This window comes from Rhopalosiphum padi, chromosome 2, assembly GCF_020882245.1.
Source record: "Rhopalosiphum padi isolate XX-2018 chromosome 2, ASM2088224v1, whole genome shotgun sequence".
In the NCBI taxonomy this organism is placed as follows: domain Eukaryota; kingdom Metazoa; phylum Arthropoda; class Insecta; order Hemiptera; family Aphididae; genus Rhopalosiphum; species Rhopalosiphum padi.
In genome coordinates, this window is record NC_083598.1 from 82448249 (window position 1) to 82469756 (window position 21508).

General features: G+C 27.5%; 1 protein-coding gene across 1 annotated transcript in view; it reads right to left on the reverse strand.

Annotated features, from left to right (window-relative positions):
- Positions 1-21508, reverse strand: part of LOC132920527 (zwei Ig domain protein zig-8-like) — a 361370-nt gene that overhangs the window by 10749 nt on the left and 329113 nt on the right. Inside the window, exon 5 of the mRNA XM_060982984.1 lies at positions 3750-3877. Coding sequence (XP_060838967.1) covers positions 3750-3877 — 128 coding nt within the window. The remainder of the gene's footprint in view (positions 1-3749; positions 3878-21508) is intronic.

A 21508-nucleotide genomic window follows, 5' to 3' on the forward strand; every position in this document is an offset into this window, starting at 1 on the left:
CTAGTAACATTTTTAAAAGAGAAAACTAAATTAAAAATTAAGAAAAAGCCGGAATGAATTTTTACACTAAAACAGTTTTTAATAAAAATTAATTTGTTTTTTTATTGTAATGAAAAAAATAATAATCATATACACCTATATTTTAAAAAAAAGTTTAAATTGTCATACTCTGTATATGGCACAAGATATAAGGCCCGTTTAAGTTATTCTTATATCTGTACAAAAACCGTAAATAAACATAATAATAATTATTATTATTTTGTCTATTAGGCACGATTTACTCTTTACATAATATTATATTTCAAGTTCAAGTTTGGACAAAATGATGTATTTAATCGATACATGAAGATGTTCATTATTTTATTATAATTCAAAAATATTATTCGTAAGCACTTTTACGTTTATTATGAATTTTCAAAATAAATAGATTAATGTATTTATATTACGTATCTATACACACTATAAACTTATTTACTCAATCTTGCAGTAAGGGCTGGTATTGATTCGAAAGTTGAAAATAATAATATAATATAGTAAAAATTATATTTATTATTATTATTATAATAATTAAATACTAATAATATTATAATAAACGCAATGTTGTTGGCAAAAATTGAATTTACCTACCGTAATATTAATAGTAAAATAAATTACATTGATTGATGACAATTTTAAAAAACGTATAATATTATAAAATATACATAGTGAAATGGGCTAACAAATTTTCTCCGATTAGAATCGTTTTTTCATATACAATTAAATCATTGAATTTAAATTTAATACATCCATCAAATTGACCTACTCGACAATTATTATTATTATACGGCAAGGCGTTATCTTTGTCGTATTATATTATCGGTAGGCATGAAAAAAAAGTGGGTAAAGAGGAAGACCAGCGGTCGATAAGTAGAATTTCCTCCAAACTTCTTAAAAAGATCCCTTTTCCTTCCCACGCCTATGACTACAGTTGATACACACGTATTCACTGAAAGTTTATTGTTTATACAGTGTCTAATGTGTTAATATATATGTGCGAGTACAGATACACCCTGTTATTAGTTTAAGACGTCGGAAGTGGGGATAAAACCACACAGAGAGTCTTAGCAATGTTTCCCAACTTGTCCCCGACCCGAAAGCCCATCAATAAATATTGTTGTAGTACGATATCGTTCAAATACTATGTTTCACACAATGGCGGAGCTTATTCTACATTTCGGAACTAAACTTTAATCGATATAATGTTGAATACGGTGGCAATATATCGTGCGCTTATTATATACGCGTACATCGGTAACGTATTTAATTTATGGATGTTTTCGCATAAATATTGAAAAAAAATATATATACTGACAAATTTCAGTTACAACTTTATTAGAAGTCAGTGGATAATAATAATAATAAAAAAAAAAATGTCACACGCAAAGTACCTGCGTCCATATTAAAATACGATTTATAGCCGTTCGTGCCAAGATTTATATTCAACATTTAAAGTAGATATACCTCTATATAGCCACCGGTGGATGATATAGATAACCCGTATTTCAGCGGTATGCATGATGTATGATATTATAATATCCGTAAAACGATTTGTATCCGTTATACGCGAAATACGGTGAAAAATATTACCATCAAAACTTCGAGAAATCGTAATCTTGTTCGACGGGGGGAAAAAAAAAAAAAAAAACAGTAATAACGCGGCGCACTCAGCCGCAGTCTAGCTGACGGCGAAGTCTTCGCATCGTATCCACATAATTTTTTTCTTCGTTCAACACTGTCGTGGGTACCTACCTATATGCGCGCGAAACACTGCGGATACGAGAGGGGAAAAAAATAGAAAGAAGAAAAAGAAGAATAAAAGTAATTTCCCAAAGTATAGCGGCACAGTTTATAACATATAACGTACGTCTTGCTCGTGTAAAGTTACGACCATTAGCCGAGAATAATAATGATTTTACGAAAAAATGTTTTACTTCGGCTACCACGATAGGAGCTGCGGTAATGGCCGTGCGGCACTGGGCCCAAATCCGTAATACGGTCCGTAGTGCTAGGACTGCAGCTGCCGATGACTGCGAGCACCGTGGGCACCGACCGACCGACATATTGTATTATATTATACAGAACGAGAGTAAATTGCGCCAAACGAAAGGGAGGTATTTTTAGTGGCAGTTTTTCTAAGGTAACGTCTGCAGCTCGTTTATTTAATTTTATATTCTAGTGAATTTATGTACATTTCCTATGTGTATTTTTCTGTTGTTATTGTGCGCAATAAGCTATTGTAGTCATTATATATATTATTATTGTTTACGGTTTTATACTCTGTAAGCATAAACGGGTAAACGTATTTTTAAACACACTGTATCTACGAATGTACAAAACTAAACATAATATAATATATAATATCATTATGTTTTCAGCGAAAATACTGTTTTACAAGCGCGAGTCTTAAACTATTTAAAAGTCATCCGTTTGTATCCAGTTAAATACTGTTATCTCTAATATTATCTAGATACAATTTTAATAAATTCACTTTTATCCAGTATAGATAATAATGTTCAAGTTATCATTGGTGTACAACCCTGAATTCATAATGAAGTCATCCCCCGAAGTAACGCATGCGTACAATAATAATATTATCACTGTGCAGTGTGCATACGTTTCAAGACTGTCACAACATAGATTATGAATGAGATTTCGAATAATCCGTGATAAATATGTTGTCCAAAGTGAAACAAATAAACACGTTTTAACATTAGGAAATCCTCAGACCATGGTACCATACTTAACGTCTTATTATAGTCGGAACGTATACTTGTATCATATTTTATTCTAATGTTGAAACTAGTATTTGTATTCATTAAAATTTGAAATTTACAATTTTTATTAATTTGTATTTTATAATAATATGCAATGTGTAAGTAGTATTCGCTGTCAAGTAAAAACAAAATAATTTAATTTTTGTGCCGAATCGATTTCACAAAATATATTTACCATACGCCGTGGAGTTTAATAGAAAAAAACTTTTTCAGATAAAAAAATAAATAGTTAAATAATAATTATTTATTTTAAAATATCTTATATTAATTTATAACTGCATTTTAGAATAGTCTACTTGTAAATAATAAATAGCAATTTATACCACATTATCAAAAACTTACTAAGTACTCAAAATCATGACTTAATCTATATTTCTAAACAGACGTGTTCACTAATTAAACGTGCTATTAAAATCAAATTTACTTGATTTAAGTTTAATTAATTCAAAATTTCATAAAAGTATATTAATTTTCACTTAAAAAAAAAAACTTTATAAAATTTCTAATACAATACTTTTTGACACTCTGACATTGACTGATCGGAACAACCCATAAACGGGCAATTTATTGTTAGTTATTATATTTTGAAGTTTTGAATACTGAAGTAGGCGTTAAATTTAAAATCATTCAATTGATCCAAAGACAAAAATACTAAAGTGATGTAAACTGATTTATGGTCAGTTATTTTTCTGGCATATTAGTTGACAATGGCAGCATATAAAAACGGAATTATTTAATAACGAATATTTCAAGTCAAACAAAATGGGTTTCCACGAAGAAGATTTTTGTTTGACAAATTCTTATGAATTTATGATGAACACACAAATCAGTGAAATATATTTACTAAGAAATACATATTATTATAATGCATTTTGGCAAATTGTTTTCAAACTATATCATTAATTGATGCAATATTTAATGAAAATTTTGACTTACAGCATTATTATGATTCCAAAATATGTAAGACGGCGGTTCCGGGCTATGTAGCACGACACATGTCAGGTTAATGGTACTTCCTCGATCAATGAATATTTCCGGCCCTCCAATAATGTCAGTACGAGGTTCTGAAATATAAAATTCATGTATTTAAAATATGTAAATTCAAATCTAATATTAAATAAAAAATTCAATTTTTATCGTATTACATTTACGAAACACAAAAGTTTAGACACATACAAAACAATAAACTGAATAATCGTTGAGTAAATAAATGAAACGTTGTTGGCAAATTATATTGTTTTTAAACAATATTACGTTTATTCAAACTATTGGATTATCAAAATTGTATATTGATTAATTGAGTATTTCAACTACAAATTACAATTTGATTAAATAATTAAATTATGATTTGTGATAGATAAGCTTATTAAAGGTTTAATGACGGACCTAATAAAAATTACTTCTTTTATTTATATTTAAATTTAAATAAACTATATACTAGATTATAATAAATGTATATAACTATTAAACTATTTAATAATAATTAGTCACTTATTAGTAAAACAATATCAAGTAATACAAAATTATTCCTAGGCTTTTTGTATGAAGAAATATTATTTTTAAATTAAATATTATACGAGTGCAGAATACATATTATGTATAATACAATTAAAAAATACATTTTTATGTTAAAAAACAAAAAAAAATGAAAAATTATTTTAATACATTTACAAGTAAAAAAAATTTAATGACCTCTTTACATTCTGTTACTTAGTCATTAAATATTATATTTGTCGCATATTTCATAGATTCCATTAAATATACATTTACAGTATCTTATTAGTATTTTTTATTTTAAATATTATGTCAAATTTTTTTTTTTAAATATTACATTTTACAATAAATTGTTCTAAATATCACAACAAAATGATAGTGTATGAATGTATAAATACTGATTGTACACATATAACTATTTTTATTTCTATGATATTGTTTAAAAAAATATTAATATTAACTCTTGTGTTAGTGATCAATAATTATAGATCCGAGAAAACTAACGTAAAATTATCCATTTAACTTAGCCATACAATACATAAATTGTTTTATTGATAAATATTTAGCAAACAGTTTATTACATTAATGTTAGGTTTACAACCGATAGTTTTGAAAAGTAATAATATTTTGATAGAGAATTTACGACCAAAATTTCTGTTAAATGGTTTCCCAAGGGTACATTGAACGTTTCGTGAACTTTTCATGGGTAAAGTATTTAAGAAATACCACGTTAATTCTTATTTAAATGCTACGCACGAGTGGGTTTAATAAAACAAAACTATATAGACATTTTAAATTATTGTGTATGTGGTTTTAAAAATATTACAATTTATTCAAACATAACACACTTAAGTAAAAAAAAAATAGTATAATTTATTTTATAAAATGATTAAACTAATCTAAAATGTTTGAAGGTTTAATGTTAACATAATATGTACCTACATATGTAATAAAACGCTATACTTAAAAATATGATGTATTTTAATATTAAAAAATAAATAAATCGTTATGTTATATTCCATATACGACTCATTTTAATTGAATCATTTAACGTTATTTTTAGTCCATAAAATATTTTATCGTTAGCATTTCATCATGGGAAATAACAATTTAAAATTCTTCTTTTAAAATACGAAAAAATACCATCAAAGTTAAAGCTATAAGGTCATATTATTTCGGAAGCCTAATAAAGCTAATGAACAAGGATAAATTATCCTATCAGAGAATACAAGTCTTTATTAAGAACGGGGGGAAGAGGGCATGACGGTGTTTGAGTTGACTTTTAACGTAACACTTCGTGATGTTGATATCCTATGGCATTTCGAGCTTGTGGTCGCTATTGTAAATACAGTCGCAAGTGAGGGTCATTTGAAGGCTAATGTCATCGTATAAGAGGGGTTCGTACGGGGTATTCTGAGAGTCGTTTTGTACGACCAACGAAATGGGGTGGTTTTTTAGGGATACGATGGAACACTCGAGTAAGTCAGGATTATAATGTCTAGAATATTACTCATGGGATTATCAAAATATTATTTTGGTATATTGATATAACACGTAAAACAACAAAAAAATTGATATTATTCACACGGGACATAATATTGTTAAATAATTATCATAGGAGAGTGCACGTGATCGTAAATAATTGAAGATCCCTGAAATATATCTCACGGTTCAAAAACAACAACAGTGTACACTTTAAAATAATATGAAAAAGTAAACACAGCGATTCAGCAATTTTTTAAGATGTTCTACCTGATAGCGTTATCCCTGTGAAAAAATGAAAATTCTCATTAGCCACGGTCATTTTTACATATTATGGCACTTTGCGTAGAAAAAGGTTGTAAAGTTGTGCAAGGATATAAAATCATGCTGGTCGTAAATTACTTTTATAGAAATTTTACCTCCTAAAATGGAATACTGATTCATTCCGATATCACCGACTTACAGATGATTCCATAAGAACTTTATTTTTTAATTTATCTACTATATTATATTATTATGCTTACGATATTGATATAATTTTATTTTTATTACGCATAATTCATCTAAGCATTCTAAGCTATCTATATTCTATACAGTGTTTTTTTATGCAAATGCGTTGTACTTTATTTTATAAATAAATATTTTAAAAGTCACATAAGTCTAATAATTGTGGCTGATAAAAAATAAATCTTGTGCTGAATATGATGGGTAATAAATAATAATATAATTATGACCAGGCTTTCTAAACTCATTTATTAATAATTGGGCAAGACGTAAAATTATTTATTAAATGATAATTAATAATATTATATACTTAAATTAGTACTAAATAGGTGTGTTTATGAATATTGTATAGTTTATTGACGAAGCTTACACGGTAAGTGCTATATAGAATATAGATTAAACAAGTATTTAAGTGATACAAAGATAATTGCAAATATAAAATCGTTTTTACCTCGGGTTAAGGAAATATATTCTACCTGAGAAAAAAAACTCGAGTAAATAAAAAAATATGTTTTTTATTTTTTTTTTATCGTGATATATTCAATGAAAAATTAAATATTATATACAGTGAAACTTACAACGAATAATTTTAATCTTATAATAAGGTAATTGTTGAGGTCAGCTAAGTGAGTTGAGTGTTCACTTCAGACTATTATTGTGCTGAGAGAATATTTTTATTATTAATAGAGCGTAAAGTACGCGAATATAAACTGGACATTACCTTGTTAATTTTCGAACCTGTTGATTGGTCACATACTAACTGGCAATCAGTTTATGAAATTGATTTTGCAATTGATTTAGAGTTTGCAGGCATGGGTGCCATAAGTAATTATAAGTTTAATTACAACCCAGACATAACTTAAAAAGCTATTTGTTTATGGGGATACCTTTGAAGCAAACGTGTTCGCACCGGAAAATATATGAAAGGCGTGCAATCTTTTATTTTTATTATTATTAATCTACAACGACTGATTCGTAGTACCTAATAATAATTTTTACTTATATGATTGAATTTAGGCCATTAAAGGTCATTATACAATATATTATAAAATACGTTAAATTTATATTTTTGAACCGTAAATTAAAGAATAAAAACATATAACATAAAAGTTTTTATTTATAATTACTGTATATCTGATAAAATTTAAAATAAAAAAAAATAAATTGTTTGACTTTAGCACGTAATATACTCGTTAAAACAAATAATTTAAAACATAGCTTGTTTCAATGTAGAATTACAAAACTAAAAACTATAATGCTATAATGATTATACTCGTACATAGACACAGATTACTGTAAAACTTTGTTAATTTAAGACTAAGAACAGCCAAATTCATCTATTTTGGCGAAGGACTCAAAGTATATTATACCAAATTGGGTAAATTATCAACATTTAATTTCATTTAATTTTATTCAAGTTCTAATTATATGAACCGTCATATTCTAATTTTTTTTTTCTGACAAAAAAATACTTAAATAAATCTATATAATTATTATTGTGATTCGTAAACAGTAACTGTCAACAGTATAAAATTAAAATATAAAATGTAAGTACATATTCACATAATATGTGTTTAATAGATGTTTTGCATTTATGGATCTCGGGTACATAAAAGTTTTTACTGAATAAATACAATAAAAACATTTTAATCGCATACTTTAATCAGTATTAAATAATGTGTTTATATTGTAGTGAAGTATATTCGACTATACACATACACGTATAAGTTATTTATGTAAAGATAAGATTTACTAAAACTGTGTAGGTATCCATCTATCGTGTGTTTATAATGTATGCGACGTTAAACAATGTATGTACATTGTACATCATAAATTATTTAACAAGGTAATTTTTTACCGGTATTCGTTCACTAGATGAGACTTTAGAATGTTTGTTCGACAATTTGATGAAAGTAAATATATATTGATATCATTTGTATGTACCTATACTTTTACTTCCTACGATATTAATTAAAATATACCTATTCAAAACTGATCCATATTTGAAATCTTAAAATATTATCAACATAACGCAAGAGTGAAGGTTATCTCAATGCACAGATGTACGAATTTCTGTTTGCTGTATAACATGGGTATAACTGGTATAAGTTACACACGCACACTCAATTAACTAAAATAGTATATTTTTATAGTTACTGCATATTGCACTGTGGATCAGGGAAACCAAAGTAAATACAAATATAATAGTAGTAGTAAAACATACGTGTACAGTCACCGATTCAAGGTAAGCACACGGCCGGTTTTATTTTCGATACAAACACAAACTCGTTAAAAAAATAAATAATAAACGATTGAAGACATTTTTCTTTGCGTTCAAATATTTTTATATATCTGCAACCAAAATCAACAAAAATAATAATGTAAAATATAAAATGCCCATTTCACAGAGATATGTTTATAATGCAATTTACGCGTACACGATTGAAACGATGATCAGCGTTTGCAGACGACCTCACGTGGATTTCCGCCATTGGAGGTGCACCGCTAGAAATTATGTGACGAAAACCATCGATAAACGATTGGACTGATAGCGAGAATCGTTAATGAAGGAAATGGATTTTTCTCCCCTTAAGATAATAATAATAATAAGATAATATTCGGGCACAGAGAAAGGTTTTATTTTCTTTTACTTTCCCCACGAGACGTATATATTATTATATATACCGTACAAGTCGAACGAGTGATAAATAAGAGACATCGCAGTTGGGATTTTCGGCAGTATGTCTTGGATAAGGATGAAATGAGAAACTAATGTACAGGACTTTGGTGGAAACAAATCAAAGTAAAGCCAATGCAAACGCGTTGGTTGTTATAGAGGAGAAAGTATATTGACGGAAAATAACGAAATTTAGAAGACTCAATTTAAATATATTTTATATTTATATAATACTATATACACGTGTATTTTTTTGTGTTAAACTGCATGATATCGTGTTAAATGTTTTATTAGTTTTAGATACGTAATATTAATTTTCATATCGGACCACGTTATGACATGGCTATGATTTTATAGAATTTAAAAATATACTTTTTTCTATCCATCAATAATCGATCCATAAAAATAGTTTTTTTACTACACCTCAGAAACTACAAATACGTTTTTAATTTAATTTGTATTCAATTACTGTTATTTATGATTTTGTCAGTTTTCTTTAACACTATTGTGAAAATAGTTCAAAATAAATATTTTTTTATTATGATTATAATATTATATTCGATTACTCCGTTTAAACACATTTAGGTACATATTGTTTAATTATAGAGAAAGTAATGTCATAATATTATACTCTAAAAAAATGTGAGTTTTCTTGGCGGTAATTCTTTAAGAATTACAATAAACACTTCATGTTTGATATACTTTACCAAATACAAATATTATTTAACAGTTTTAAGAATATTAAGTCGGAAGGATCTATAAAAAAAACTTCTAATTCTGAATAACCTTGTAAGGTTTTCTTAATATTTCTATACTTTGAATGTTTCATGTTTAACCTCATATTTGTTGTATATATTTAATTATTGGTTAAACAATTAATATTAAATTTAATACCTTTTGGCAGGTTTCGACTGAATCGTTAGGTATTTTTATTTTCACTATAAATTATTAAACCAGTTTCGATACCAAACCATTGCTTTGTTAATTATACTTAATTAATTATAAGGGAAATGATAGTAATGATAATATGGATTATTTTAAGCAATTTATTTTTTACGTACAAGTCACAACATAGTGAGTAATACCGTAAAATAAAGAATTTTTTGATATATTGTTCATTTATTGTATGAGTACTTTATTCAGTTTTTTACCTCACATAATATATCGTCGTGTTTTTTCGTTTAAATTGGTTGTTGGATGTTTGACGTTTAATGATGAAGTGACTTCATTGTATGATATATAATCGCCTCCAGAATTTTACAATATATGTACACATCAAAGGTAAAATGTACAAAATACATCTATAAATTGCATACATTATTGTAAAATAATAAGTTTAAATATTTACTTAATATTCAGTACTACACATACATTCAAATTTGTTATCAGTATTTTCCAATAAAATTGACAAACATCAAACCTAATATTGTAAATAAAATAGAATGATGTTGAAATGTATTCGTAAATAATATTATAATATTATTGTTAAAGGACGTTTTTGATGATATTATTTTTTTGAAATGTACACAATGTTGTAAAACTAATTGACCAATCTACTGAAAATATTGTACATCCAATCTTATTTAAATCAAGTTTAATTGTTTGAAACAATTTATTCGTTTTCTTTACTATTAATCATATTGTGATAAGTTTTGTTTCGTAATATTGTCGTAAAAAAATATGTTTTAGTTTCTTCAAAAAGTTCATCTTAAGTGGTTGTACGAATTTTAGTAAAATACAATATACCGTCGAATCTATATTAAGTCGCTCATTGATTATGTTTGTAATTTACATTTTTATACAGTTGCATAATGAAAGTGGTAAATAGTTTAACGCTCTTGAATGGGTAAAACGAATTAATTCAAAATTCCGATTCGTCTTCAATAAATGAATAAAAACCGCCAAGTTTCTGTATATTTACATTTATACGGATTTTTCCTATGTACATCGCGACGTTTATCTATATTTTATTTTTAAATTAAAACTACACGAAAAATAATATTGTTATCTGCGTTTTGGAAAAAACAAAAAGTAAATGACCGACATCGGCTTATTTATTTATTTTTTATTTTATTTCCTTTCACTGTGATTCAGACGGTCACTTCGAAAACGAGTATGGACGACAAGTCTCGCTCGTTAAAAAAAAAAAACAACTTGGATTTGTCCGTTTATCCCCCGCACACACGTATATCCGTCGCAGACCGGTAGTATACGCCGCGTTAAATCGTCATAAAGATTCGGCGGGGTCGGCGACGTCTACGAAACGGTAAACCTTTCAAATCAAACGGTCGGGGCGCGATGCACACTAATATGCACAAACGTTTATTTATCGTGATAATAATAATAATATGCGATATACCAATACGTCACGATGATATCAGGTAAATATAAATAGTACAATTTGATATACATTTTTCACACCGTGCCCAGCCGTGCGCTCAGAGTTTTTGACGGATACACACACCGCCGGCCGTCGGTCGGGGGTACGCGGGTTAATTGCATATTAAATATTGATTCGGTACGAACGACGACATATTTTGTAACATTTCACGATTCGTTCGAAAATAAACTGCGGATATTCCGAACGTATGAGATACTCATATTATGTACATCAAACGGCATACGAGTTTATATTTAACGGGTACCTACTCGTTCACGGTTTTATTTCCACCCCTTCCGGACACGTTGGCGTATATTATACTCAGCTGTAATCGTTCGTTTTTTTTATTTTTTTTTTTTTTACCTCCGTTCTCCTTTTTTCCATTGCCACCTTTCCCGTTTTTTTATTTTTATTATGTGCGCGTATACAGATGTGCGTGCACGACACCGGTACGCGTGCGCGCGCGTGTGTAATATAATAAATAAATATATATATATATATATCGTTATATGTCTGTGTTATAACACAGAAATATTCTCTCCGATTCCCCGGACACATGCGATATTGGTAAACGGTCATTCATCATTTTTAACGAGCGAAAACGTTCGGAAAGGGATTGAAGCCACCGGCGGTGAGGGGGTGTCTTAAAAACGCACGTGTGTATGACGATGGAATCCGACATATTTTCGTAAATATGTTTGATGTACGAATAATTTAACACTCCGTCGGTTATCTGACTGGCACACGACTGGATATACGTTATAATAATAATAATAATAATATAATAATAATAATATGCAACCGACAAATAATATTAAAAAATAGGTGCGATCGGAGAAAATGGTTATGAACGAAATACTCGTTCGACGCCGATGTAATACGCGAAACGATTTATCGAACGTCTCCGTTGTCTGTAAGTTATAAGTTTATTATCTACCTATTATTAATAGTTTATTTATCGAAAACTTGCTACACCGAAACACTATTGTAGGAATATTGTCACGTTCGTAATAGAGTTTGATGCACGTCGAAAAGTGTATAGTAAAAATATATATACTTATATTTTTTTTTTTTACTACAAAAACCTATTATAGTTTTTTGATTGACCATAATATAGATACTTTATTATATTATATTATTATTTAGTAATAAACAATATAAGTACTCAACTTCTGAATTGTCAAAACGAACTTAATATCGTAAACATTTTAACTTCGAATGCTCGTAAAAAATTAATGTGACTATATACTTTGTGGGAACTTAAAGTGTCTAAAGTAAGTTTTCGTTTGATTTTGACAAAAGCTGATTCAGCAAAAATTCTCTTTTTTCATGCTTTATTTATAATTTTATTTCTCGATTAACTTTAAAATCAATTGAAACATTTTATTATTTAAAGATTTATAAAAATCTATAAGTCTAGTATCTTGAATTCACTATTTTCCTTTTATATATTATATTATGCAGTTTATTACTTTAAACACCTACTTGTATTATGGTACAGTACTACAATAATTTTTTAATAATTCTAAATATAATATATATTTTACGTAGTCGGTGACATAATAATTATTGTATTATAATATTATATAAACTAATTATCTACCAATAACGCATTTGGTAAAAAACATATTATATGGAGGTACTGGATTTTGTTATTAAAGTATGTTTTATTGTATTATACTTTGCCATTTTTTTTTTTTTGATATACCTACCTAACTTTGATGACCCTTATTGTTGAACATTTTTATTATTATTTTTTTCTCAAATATAATCTATGTATTTTCTTTCGGTTATATGGTATTATATATTAGACTATTTTCAGAACGTTAAAACATTTCAAATTGCTCCATACATACTCAGTTGTTTGATAAATCCGCCATAGTCAGTTCTTTGTATTATAAATAAAATGGAAAATATAAAAACGGTTTTGATTAAAAGCCCACAAAATTATTATTAGAGATAAATAGATGTATATTAAAAATATTAAATTATAAGCTGAAACACTATGATATGCTTTTAACGGAAATATTAACTTCGTAGTAATACATTATAAAATTATATAATTATTCTAATAAATATAATTTTAAGACTTAGAATCATTATTGCAACTTAATGCAGTATCATTATATATAATAGTCTATATATACCTACCTAATACAATATATTTCAATTATTATCAACAAAATTGTTTACTTTGTTATTTAATTAGGTTTTATTTCAAGAATGTACTAAACAATTTAGTAGATAAGAAATACTTTACTAGATTAACTCTTTGACTTTTGACTTTTATTCAATTATATAAGTTATTTTAAAGCAAAATTAGAAAGTTCATATCAGAAATAACATATTGAGTTATTCTCTAAGGGAAGTTTCCAAATTTATTTTTAATACCATTTAATTAATCCATGTAATTAAGTATTCTAAGCTAATTGCTATTAAAATATTAAATCATTTATAGTTAATACATACATGAATTCAATTACTTTACTTTTCGTTAATAAAAGGAATTTACAAGGAAAAAGTTAGTGTTGTTCAATCTTGTGATTTTAATAGAACTGAATTATTTTTAATTTTACACATAACTCAAACAATAATAATTATTTTAATATATTAATTTGTTTTATTAATGAGAATATTATTCGTTTTTAATACTTTCTATTTATATCTAATATAGCAAATATATAGTATTTTTTAAATTAAGGTACCTACTTTAAACTCCTCTACTTAATTTTAATTGATATTTTAATTTACAACTTAAAATGACTTAAAACATTTTATTGATCAAATAATAAAATTAATAGAGAAGTATGGTGCCTTTAAGGCTATAATTATATAAGTAAACATAACATCAATAAGAATATCAATATTTTGAATATTTACTTTGGTAAATTATTGTATGTAACACGAAATGGAACTTTTATATCTGTGTCCATATTGTACAATTTAAAACAAATATAAATTAATAACAGTTTTGTGCATTTCAGAAATTTTTTATTGGTTAACTCTTGTTTTTTTAATTACTTATATTCAACTTATATCTAATTTCTGGTTGCACAAACGATCAATAACTGGTTATCGAACCAATAACTAGGTTATAAAATAAATAAAAGTGTTGCAGGTTGCACAAAGAATCTTTAAGTTTTATCTACCCAATAAATATCGTGTTATAAGTTCTATTAGTTATAAATCCGATTTCGGTTCGATATATTTTCAAAAGAATTCTGTAACTTTATCGGCTTGATAAGATTGAATAAAAATGACAACAAATAATAATTAACAATGATATCAGTCAAAATATATGATCGGATGATATTCTATTGTAATCATGGCATCTAGATTTGGATTAAAGGACTTACTATTAAAAATAATGTCAAAGCACTGTTTGTGTAACATTCAAACACTATAAGGGAACCAATAAAGATATTTATCCGACTGCAGTTTATTAAATCGTTATCACAGCTTATTGATCTATTTTTATCAATCGTGTTTGTGTTACCGGGCATACGCTTTTTTAAATTAAAAAAAAAAAGAAACTATATATTATGATATTTAGATATTTTAATTTACCTATATTTATTTAATATAATTTACAATAATTACTTTTTTGAGTACAAATTCAGAGATAGATTACAATTTTTAATAATAATAAGCTATAATACGATATACGAAGGTACCTAATTGTTTAAATCCTTTAAATTTAGCGTGAAAATAAGTTTGAAAATCTTATTTTGTTAAGTATGTGAAAATTAACTCCTATATGTAGGTGTCACTGGTATTAGTAACATATTGTTTAAAAGCTAAACATAGTTTTTGACTTTGGAGTAAAATCTATTTTGGCTAAAAACGCCGAGTCATCTGTGAAATCTGTACTCTATATATTCCTTCCCGACACTAAATCCCATTTATATAAATTATGAAGAGCGAGATCAGGCCAAGTCCAGCACCCTCGGGGAGCGCGTACTATAACAAGTATACTTACTACTTAACGGGTAACTTATAGGTCCATTAATCTCTACAACTCGTGTACAATCTAGGAGTTAAGATTTAAATACATTCTCGTAACTACTAATGATACAAGTTTGGGTCGCGATCAATTTTAACAATTCTATATTAAACGCGATTATCATTGGTGTTGGATTTACAAGGGGACATTGTTATCTAAGAATATTACCAGAGGAATATTGTGTAGTGCGCGGCAATGGCTATTACAATATTATCTGCGGATATACACAGCGAAACGATTTGTTTAGTTTTGTCAATAGCAACACCGTCGAATGTCTCATCACAGAGTATATCCGTGTGAATTGACGAGCGGCGGAGAATAAAAAAGCGGTCTGCGCTAAAGACGAGACGTCGACGAAACATTGTACATCGCGAGTTTTGTCGCAATAGCTATTTAATAATACGGAATGCGAATTTTCCTCAGACTTCCGCGTCGAGCGGTTCACACTGCAACTGTATACGCACACATCATCGCTGACATTTAAAGTACTCCGTCGTCGGGATTGCCGCGTTCGCGCACATAAATATGTATATGTATGTGCATAAAACATAATTTCAAGGTAGGCAATAAACGTTCGTACGTGTGAAATATTCCGTCTGATAAGAGTGTAAACTTTGCGCGCGTAAAAATAAAAAACAAATAAAAAAGTGCGACGCGAACGGGAAAGGCGTAGGAGCCCCACACACGCGTTTTATTTAAAAGTTGAGTCGCTAGACATCAAAAACAAAAGCCGCGCCCGAGAAGGAGTTGAAGTTTTCACGAGCCACCGGTGTTTTAACGCTATGAAATAATACTCTACCAGCGCGCACGGTCGCAGGTCGTGCGGCATGTGGCGTGTGCGGGCGCTACCCGACTCGCGCGAATCACTCCCCCCCCCTCCCCCCCGCAGGAGAATCTTTGCGCGAGGAAATATCGTCTTTTGGAAAAGTTTCCGAGTGAAGAAGAACAAAACGTTTTAGCCGATGACGGCGGACCGCGATAAAACACCCAAGTCACGACACACTACACATGTATAGTGCACACAAATGAACGCATTTGCAAGCTACATAATATTATATTATATATATATATATATATATATGTGTGTATATGTATATGTGTGTGTATACAGTTTTACTACACGACCCTTTTTTGCTTGAAACGGCGACGGAGGACACATATTACATTATATTATATTGACTCGCTTCTACAACGCGTTGTCGATGATGGATGATCATCGAAAAGATAAGACGGGTGTATATACACGACACGATGACGACTTCAAAGCATATAATATATTATACTGTTATTATTATTATTATTACGAGTACCTACATGGCTGCGTTTAGTATGCGCGTCCGAATGCAGGAAAAATAACGAACGTGTGTATGATCTCCCGGGTGATTAGGTTTTATTTTGGATTAGGATTTTTTTTTTTTTTTTTTTTTTTAATAACGAATTTTTACTGGTTGTATATTATACTTATCGAGTTCCGTATGTGGACCGGAAAAAAATAATCAAATTTAAAAAAAAAATCAACATGGAAATTATATTTTTAGCCGTTATGTCGTAGAATTTTTTTGTTACAGACCGCGTCCTATGCTTGTACAATTAATGTGGAATGAATATGCTTTATTTTAACGTCGGAGGGACTCAATTAGTATTCAAATTTAAAACATAAACTCAATTGGCATTATATTTTTAGTTTCACTCGATTAGTATGACGCAGTACTTGCACAGAACAACCAGAGACTCAATTCATTCGAAAAGGTTTTATTGTGACTTAGTTCCTGTATAGCCATTTCAACGTATGTAGCTATATATGCTATATTTGTACAGTGGCATAAATAGAGAAGAGGGAGTAGTCTCATGTTTTGGGTATGTACATAAAAAAAAAAACCAATCGACTTATTCAACTTATAACGATTGTTTGATAATTTAGACGTTCGGTATGTCAAACGATGTATGCACCCCCTTCCCCTTAAAATCTATACTAATATTAATATATTCATGAATTGTTTTCAGTGATCAATGTTATTAATTATTTTATTAACTATTGTTTGTACGGATTCGGTTTGATATATTTTATTCGCGATCCGTTAGATTGTTTGCATTAAAAAGATATATATTTTTTTATAGTTTTTTTAACGTCTGACGAGAATCGAGTATAATTGATTCCGTACCGTAGTGGCTGGTCATAGGGTAGTCGATTTAACCCATATTAGAACACATTCATATGCGACTTAATTTAAATTTAAATAAATTTAAAATTGGATATCGAATAACAACAAAAATAAATAAATAACACTACAAAACATAAAAGGTATATTGAAAACTCGACGATTTTTTTCATAATAAATTGAAAAGGAGTGGATTTTGTTGCGTTTTGAATTTTTTCTATTGATCTTTATTATAATAATATTTTCTCCCCGGGATAAATTGATTTTTTTCATCATAATTTCAGAGTGAATAAAGGTTGTTATGAATATTTTAAATTCTTATTATTGCATTTTGAGTGGATATTTTAGAATTTAAATAGGACATATTTTTTTTTCTGTTTAGGAAACACAATTAAAATGTTATTAATATTAATAATCCTATTTTTCTGATGAAACAAATTTTATATTTTGATATTAACTATCATTTAAATTGTTATGTATGATGTATTATGATAGTCGTTAACTATTTATTTGAATTGATAAAATACAATTCGTTAAAGCGCATTATAATACTATGATAGACTCTGCATATAACTTTATGTTCTAGCCAATGTGGAGCCAAAAGGCTTAATGATAACCAAAACAACAATATTTAGCATTAAAAAAACACTGTCAAAATTACCTCACATCTAAGAATAGAAACATTAGGATCAGTGAGTTAGAAAGTTGACATGTTAAATTGAAAATTTATCACTTACAAATAAAATTTGAATTTTGGAACATCAATGCAAATTTTTAATTTATAAATATTAATGAAGCTGCGAAGTAATTTAGAAAAATACTTAACACTAATATTTACCAAATAAAGTGATTTGTACTGTTAAATTTCAATAAATATTTCTGACAAAGCTTAAAGTGTTTAATTATATCGAAATATTTCATAAAAGAATAATACTTTTTTAATTAAAAATTTAATTTTAATCAAATAAATTAAATAAATAATAAATTAAATTACATTGGTACATATTATAATGATATTTTTAAGTATTTCTTTTCGATTTGTGGAACATCAAATTAACTAACTAAAAAACACGTATTTTCTTATTTTTTGATGACATAGTTTTTATAAAAATATCAAATACTGACGACGCAACACAGATTAAATGTCATTTAAATATACAGTTACTTTGAAAATCAATATAATGGTAACATTATTTTATATATTATTGTTTATTTTAGTTCATTTTAATTATACGATCTTTATTGATAGTGGTTATTAGAAATTTTACAAATCTATAGACGGTTTTAACTTTAATGTCTGCGAATACCTTATTGGATTAATAGATTAATATTATTTGATGGTAGTTTAGCTGATTATGAGTACTGTCGTTTTAACTAAAATACACCATCCATAATTTATTATTTTGAGGATTTCAAAAACATTGAGATCCACATAACAAATTTACAGATTACATTATGCTAACATGATAGTTTGTTCTACCACAACAATATTTTACAACATTAGTCAAAGATTCCTTTAGACTATGATTTTCCGGAAAATTGGATCGGGTGTCAAGGTTTGCAGAATGGCCCGACTGATTTGATATTTTATTGTTTTCTTAGTAGTTGTCATTTGAAACTACTGAAGTTATTACTAAGTTATGAAACTCTAACAAGCGAAGAACCCGGATAAAACTGCCAATATATTAAAAATAAAAATAACTGTTATGTATCATTATTTCCTATATATTTTGTTATAAGGTATTATTTTAACCTGTCAACAAAATATGGTGTCAAGACTGGTTCGACATTTCCGGGATTTGTTATTATTAGTTGATTATGATTATTCATGAATTTGAATTTGAATTTAATGTTATTTTGATATGCAAATCGTATTTGAAAAACAAATTTAACTAGATGAGTATGATCTACCTACGAGTTAAGTACATGTATCGATCATGTAAGATTGTAAATTGCATTGATTAATGCAGCGTTTCTAAACTTATAGTATGCATACCACTAGTGGTTCGCAGAAAGCTCAAAGGTAATACGTACCTAAAGAAAAAACGCATGTAGTTCCAATAATTAAATATAATAAAACGCTTCATAAATAGCCGATAATGTATACATTTTCTTATAAGCAAAAACCGGGTTTACTAAGTTAAGTGGTACGTGAAAATTTTCAAAATGCGTAGGTAGTACTTGGACGATAAAAGGTTGAGAACCGCTGTGTTAATGTATTATAGATTTAGTACACCCGAGTGGATACATAAGAAAAATAATTTTATTTATTAAAGTTTATTAGAGCAATATATTAAAATTATATTTTTCTTACCAGAATTTTAAAACCGTTATTTATAATAATTACATTAATTCATGGACCATTAAAATCATATTATTAATGTATTATATTATTATTATTATTATTATTATTATTACTACTATTATGATCATGATGATCGGTAGGATCTAGGAATCAAATTTATAAACACAATAGTTAAATTTACAGTTGGTTAAACGACGAAAGTGGCTTTAAAACTAAAATACCATATTTATTGCGTATACATACTAAAAGCTTAAGCATAATTCATTAATCATATTATAAATAATTGTAATCTAATAAGTTTGTAATGATGTACAAAATAACGTATAAAATAATATAATTATCAAGGACCAAAAGAGCTAACACTCTTAAATTGTTCATATTTCTTAAAAACAAATATCGTATGACATTCTAATAAGTACCTATTTTAAAATGATTTATTATTATTATATTTTCGACAACATTAATATAATATTTATCAAGTGCCTCATTGAAATTTAAAAAAATAATAGACGAACTAATCCTAGTCCATTTGATTATTACAAATTAATTATACTTTAAACATTATTTAGTAGGGTTGTTTGAACTAAAAAATAATTCAGAATCATAACCTACTGTAGGTAATATTTAAAAAAAAAATGTTTTCTATAATATGTTTTAATATACAACGTTTTGATTATGAAAACCATAAAATTAATATAAATAATTACCAAATTGATAAAACAATCTCTTTGAAAGATTAGAAATTATTAAGTTATAGCTCTTTGAACTTGCTGTGGTTATTTCTTATTCATATATGGCCTTACCGTAATTAAAATCTTTGCACAACTTTAAACATCTCACAAAGAGTACAACAATTTTATAATAATGGTGGTTAAATAATCTTGAAATTGAAAAAAAAATGGAGACTTTTCATCGTTAACAATGTTTGTGGCATAGACACAACACCTAATGTAAATAATAATTATTATAATATAACTGTTATACGCGATAATAATAATATTATAATTGCGTATTTACATTTCCCATAAATCTGTCACGACTACGTTTATTTTTGAAATTGTATTTTGATGTAGTAGCCGGCCGATGACTATAGTCTACATCGTCGGTGTGTGTAAGTGCCTACAACTCTGTGAGCGATAATGTTTGTCAATCCAATTGGTATAAACTATGAAATATGAAAAAAAATATTCTTTTGTAATACAATAAATTCAAATATGTAATAAATATGTAAAGCAGCATTTCATCTATAATATGCGCGATAAAGTATAATTTCATTATAATACTTTGACTCTGACTTCTAATGAACCGATTAAATTTATTTTACTACTATTCAAACATAATTTGGTCAGCAGTAAGTACTACGTTATTTTAAATGAAATATGTGTAAAAAGAATTAGGTTATACTGGAATATGATCGCACTACGATGGGTTGTAAAAATGATTTCGATGAACCAATGGCAAACCATATGATTAAGGTACTAGATCAATAAATTAATGATTTAGAAGTACTCATATATAATAATTATTAATAAATTACATATACAATATACATTTTAATAAATAATATTTAAAAATAATTAATTATACTAATTGTATGAACTTTATTGGAAGTATATATATTTGTGATTAAATTTAAAAATATATGATAAACATTTATTAAATAAAAATAATTAAATGAAATATATTCATTG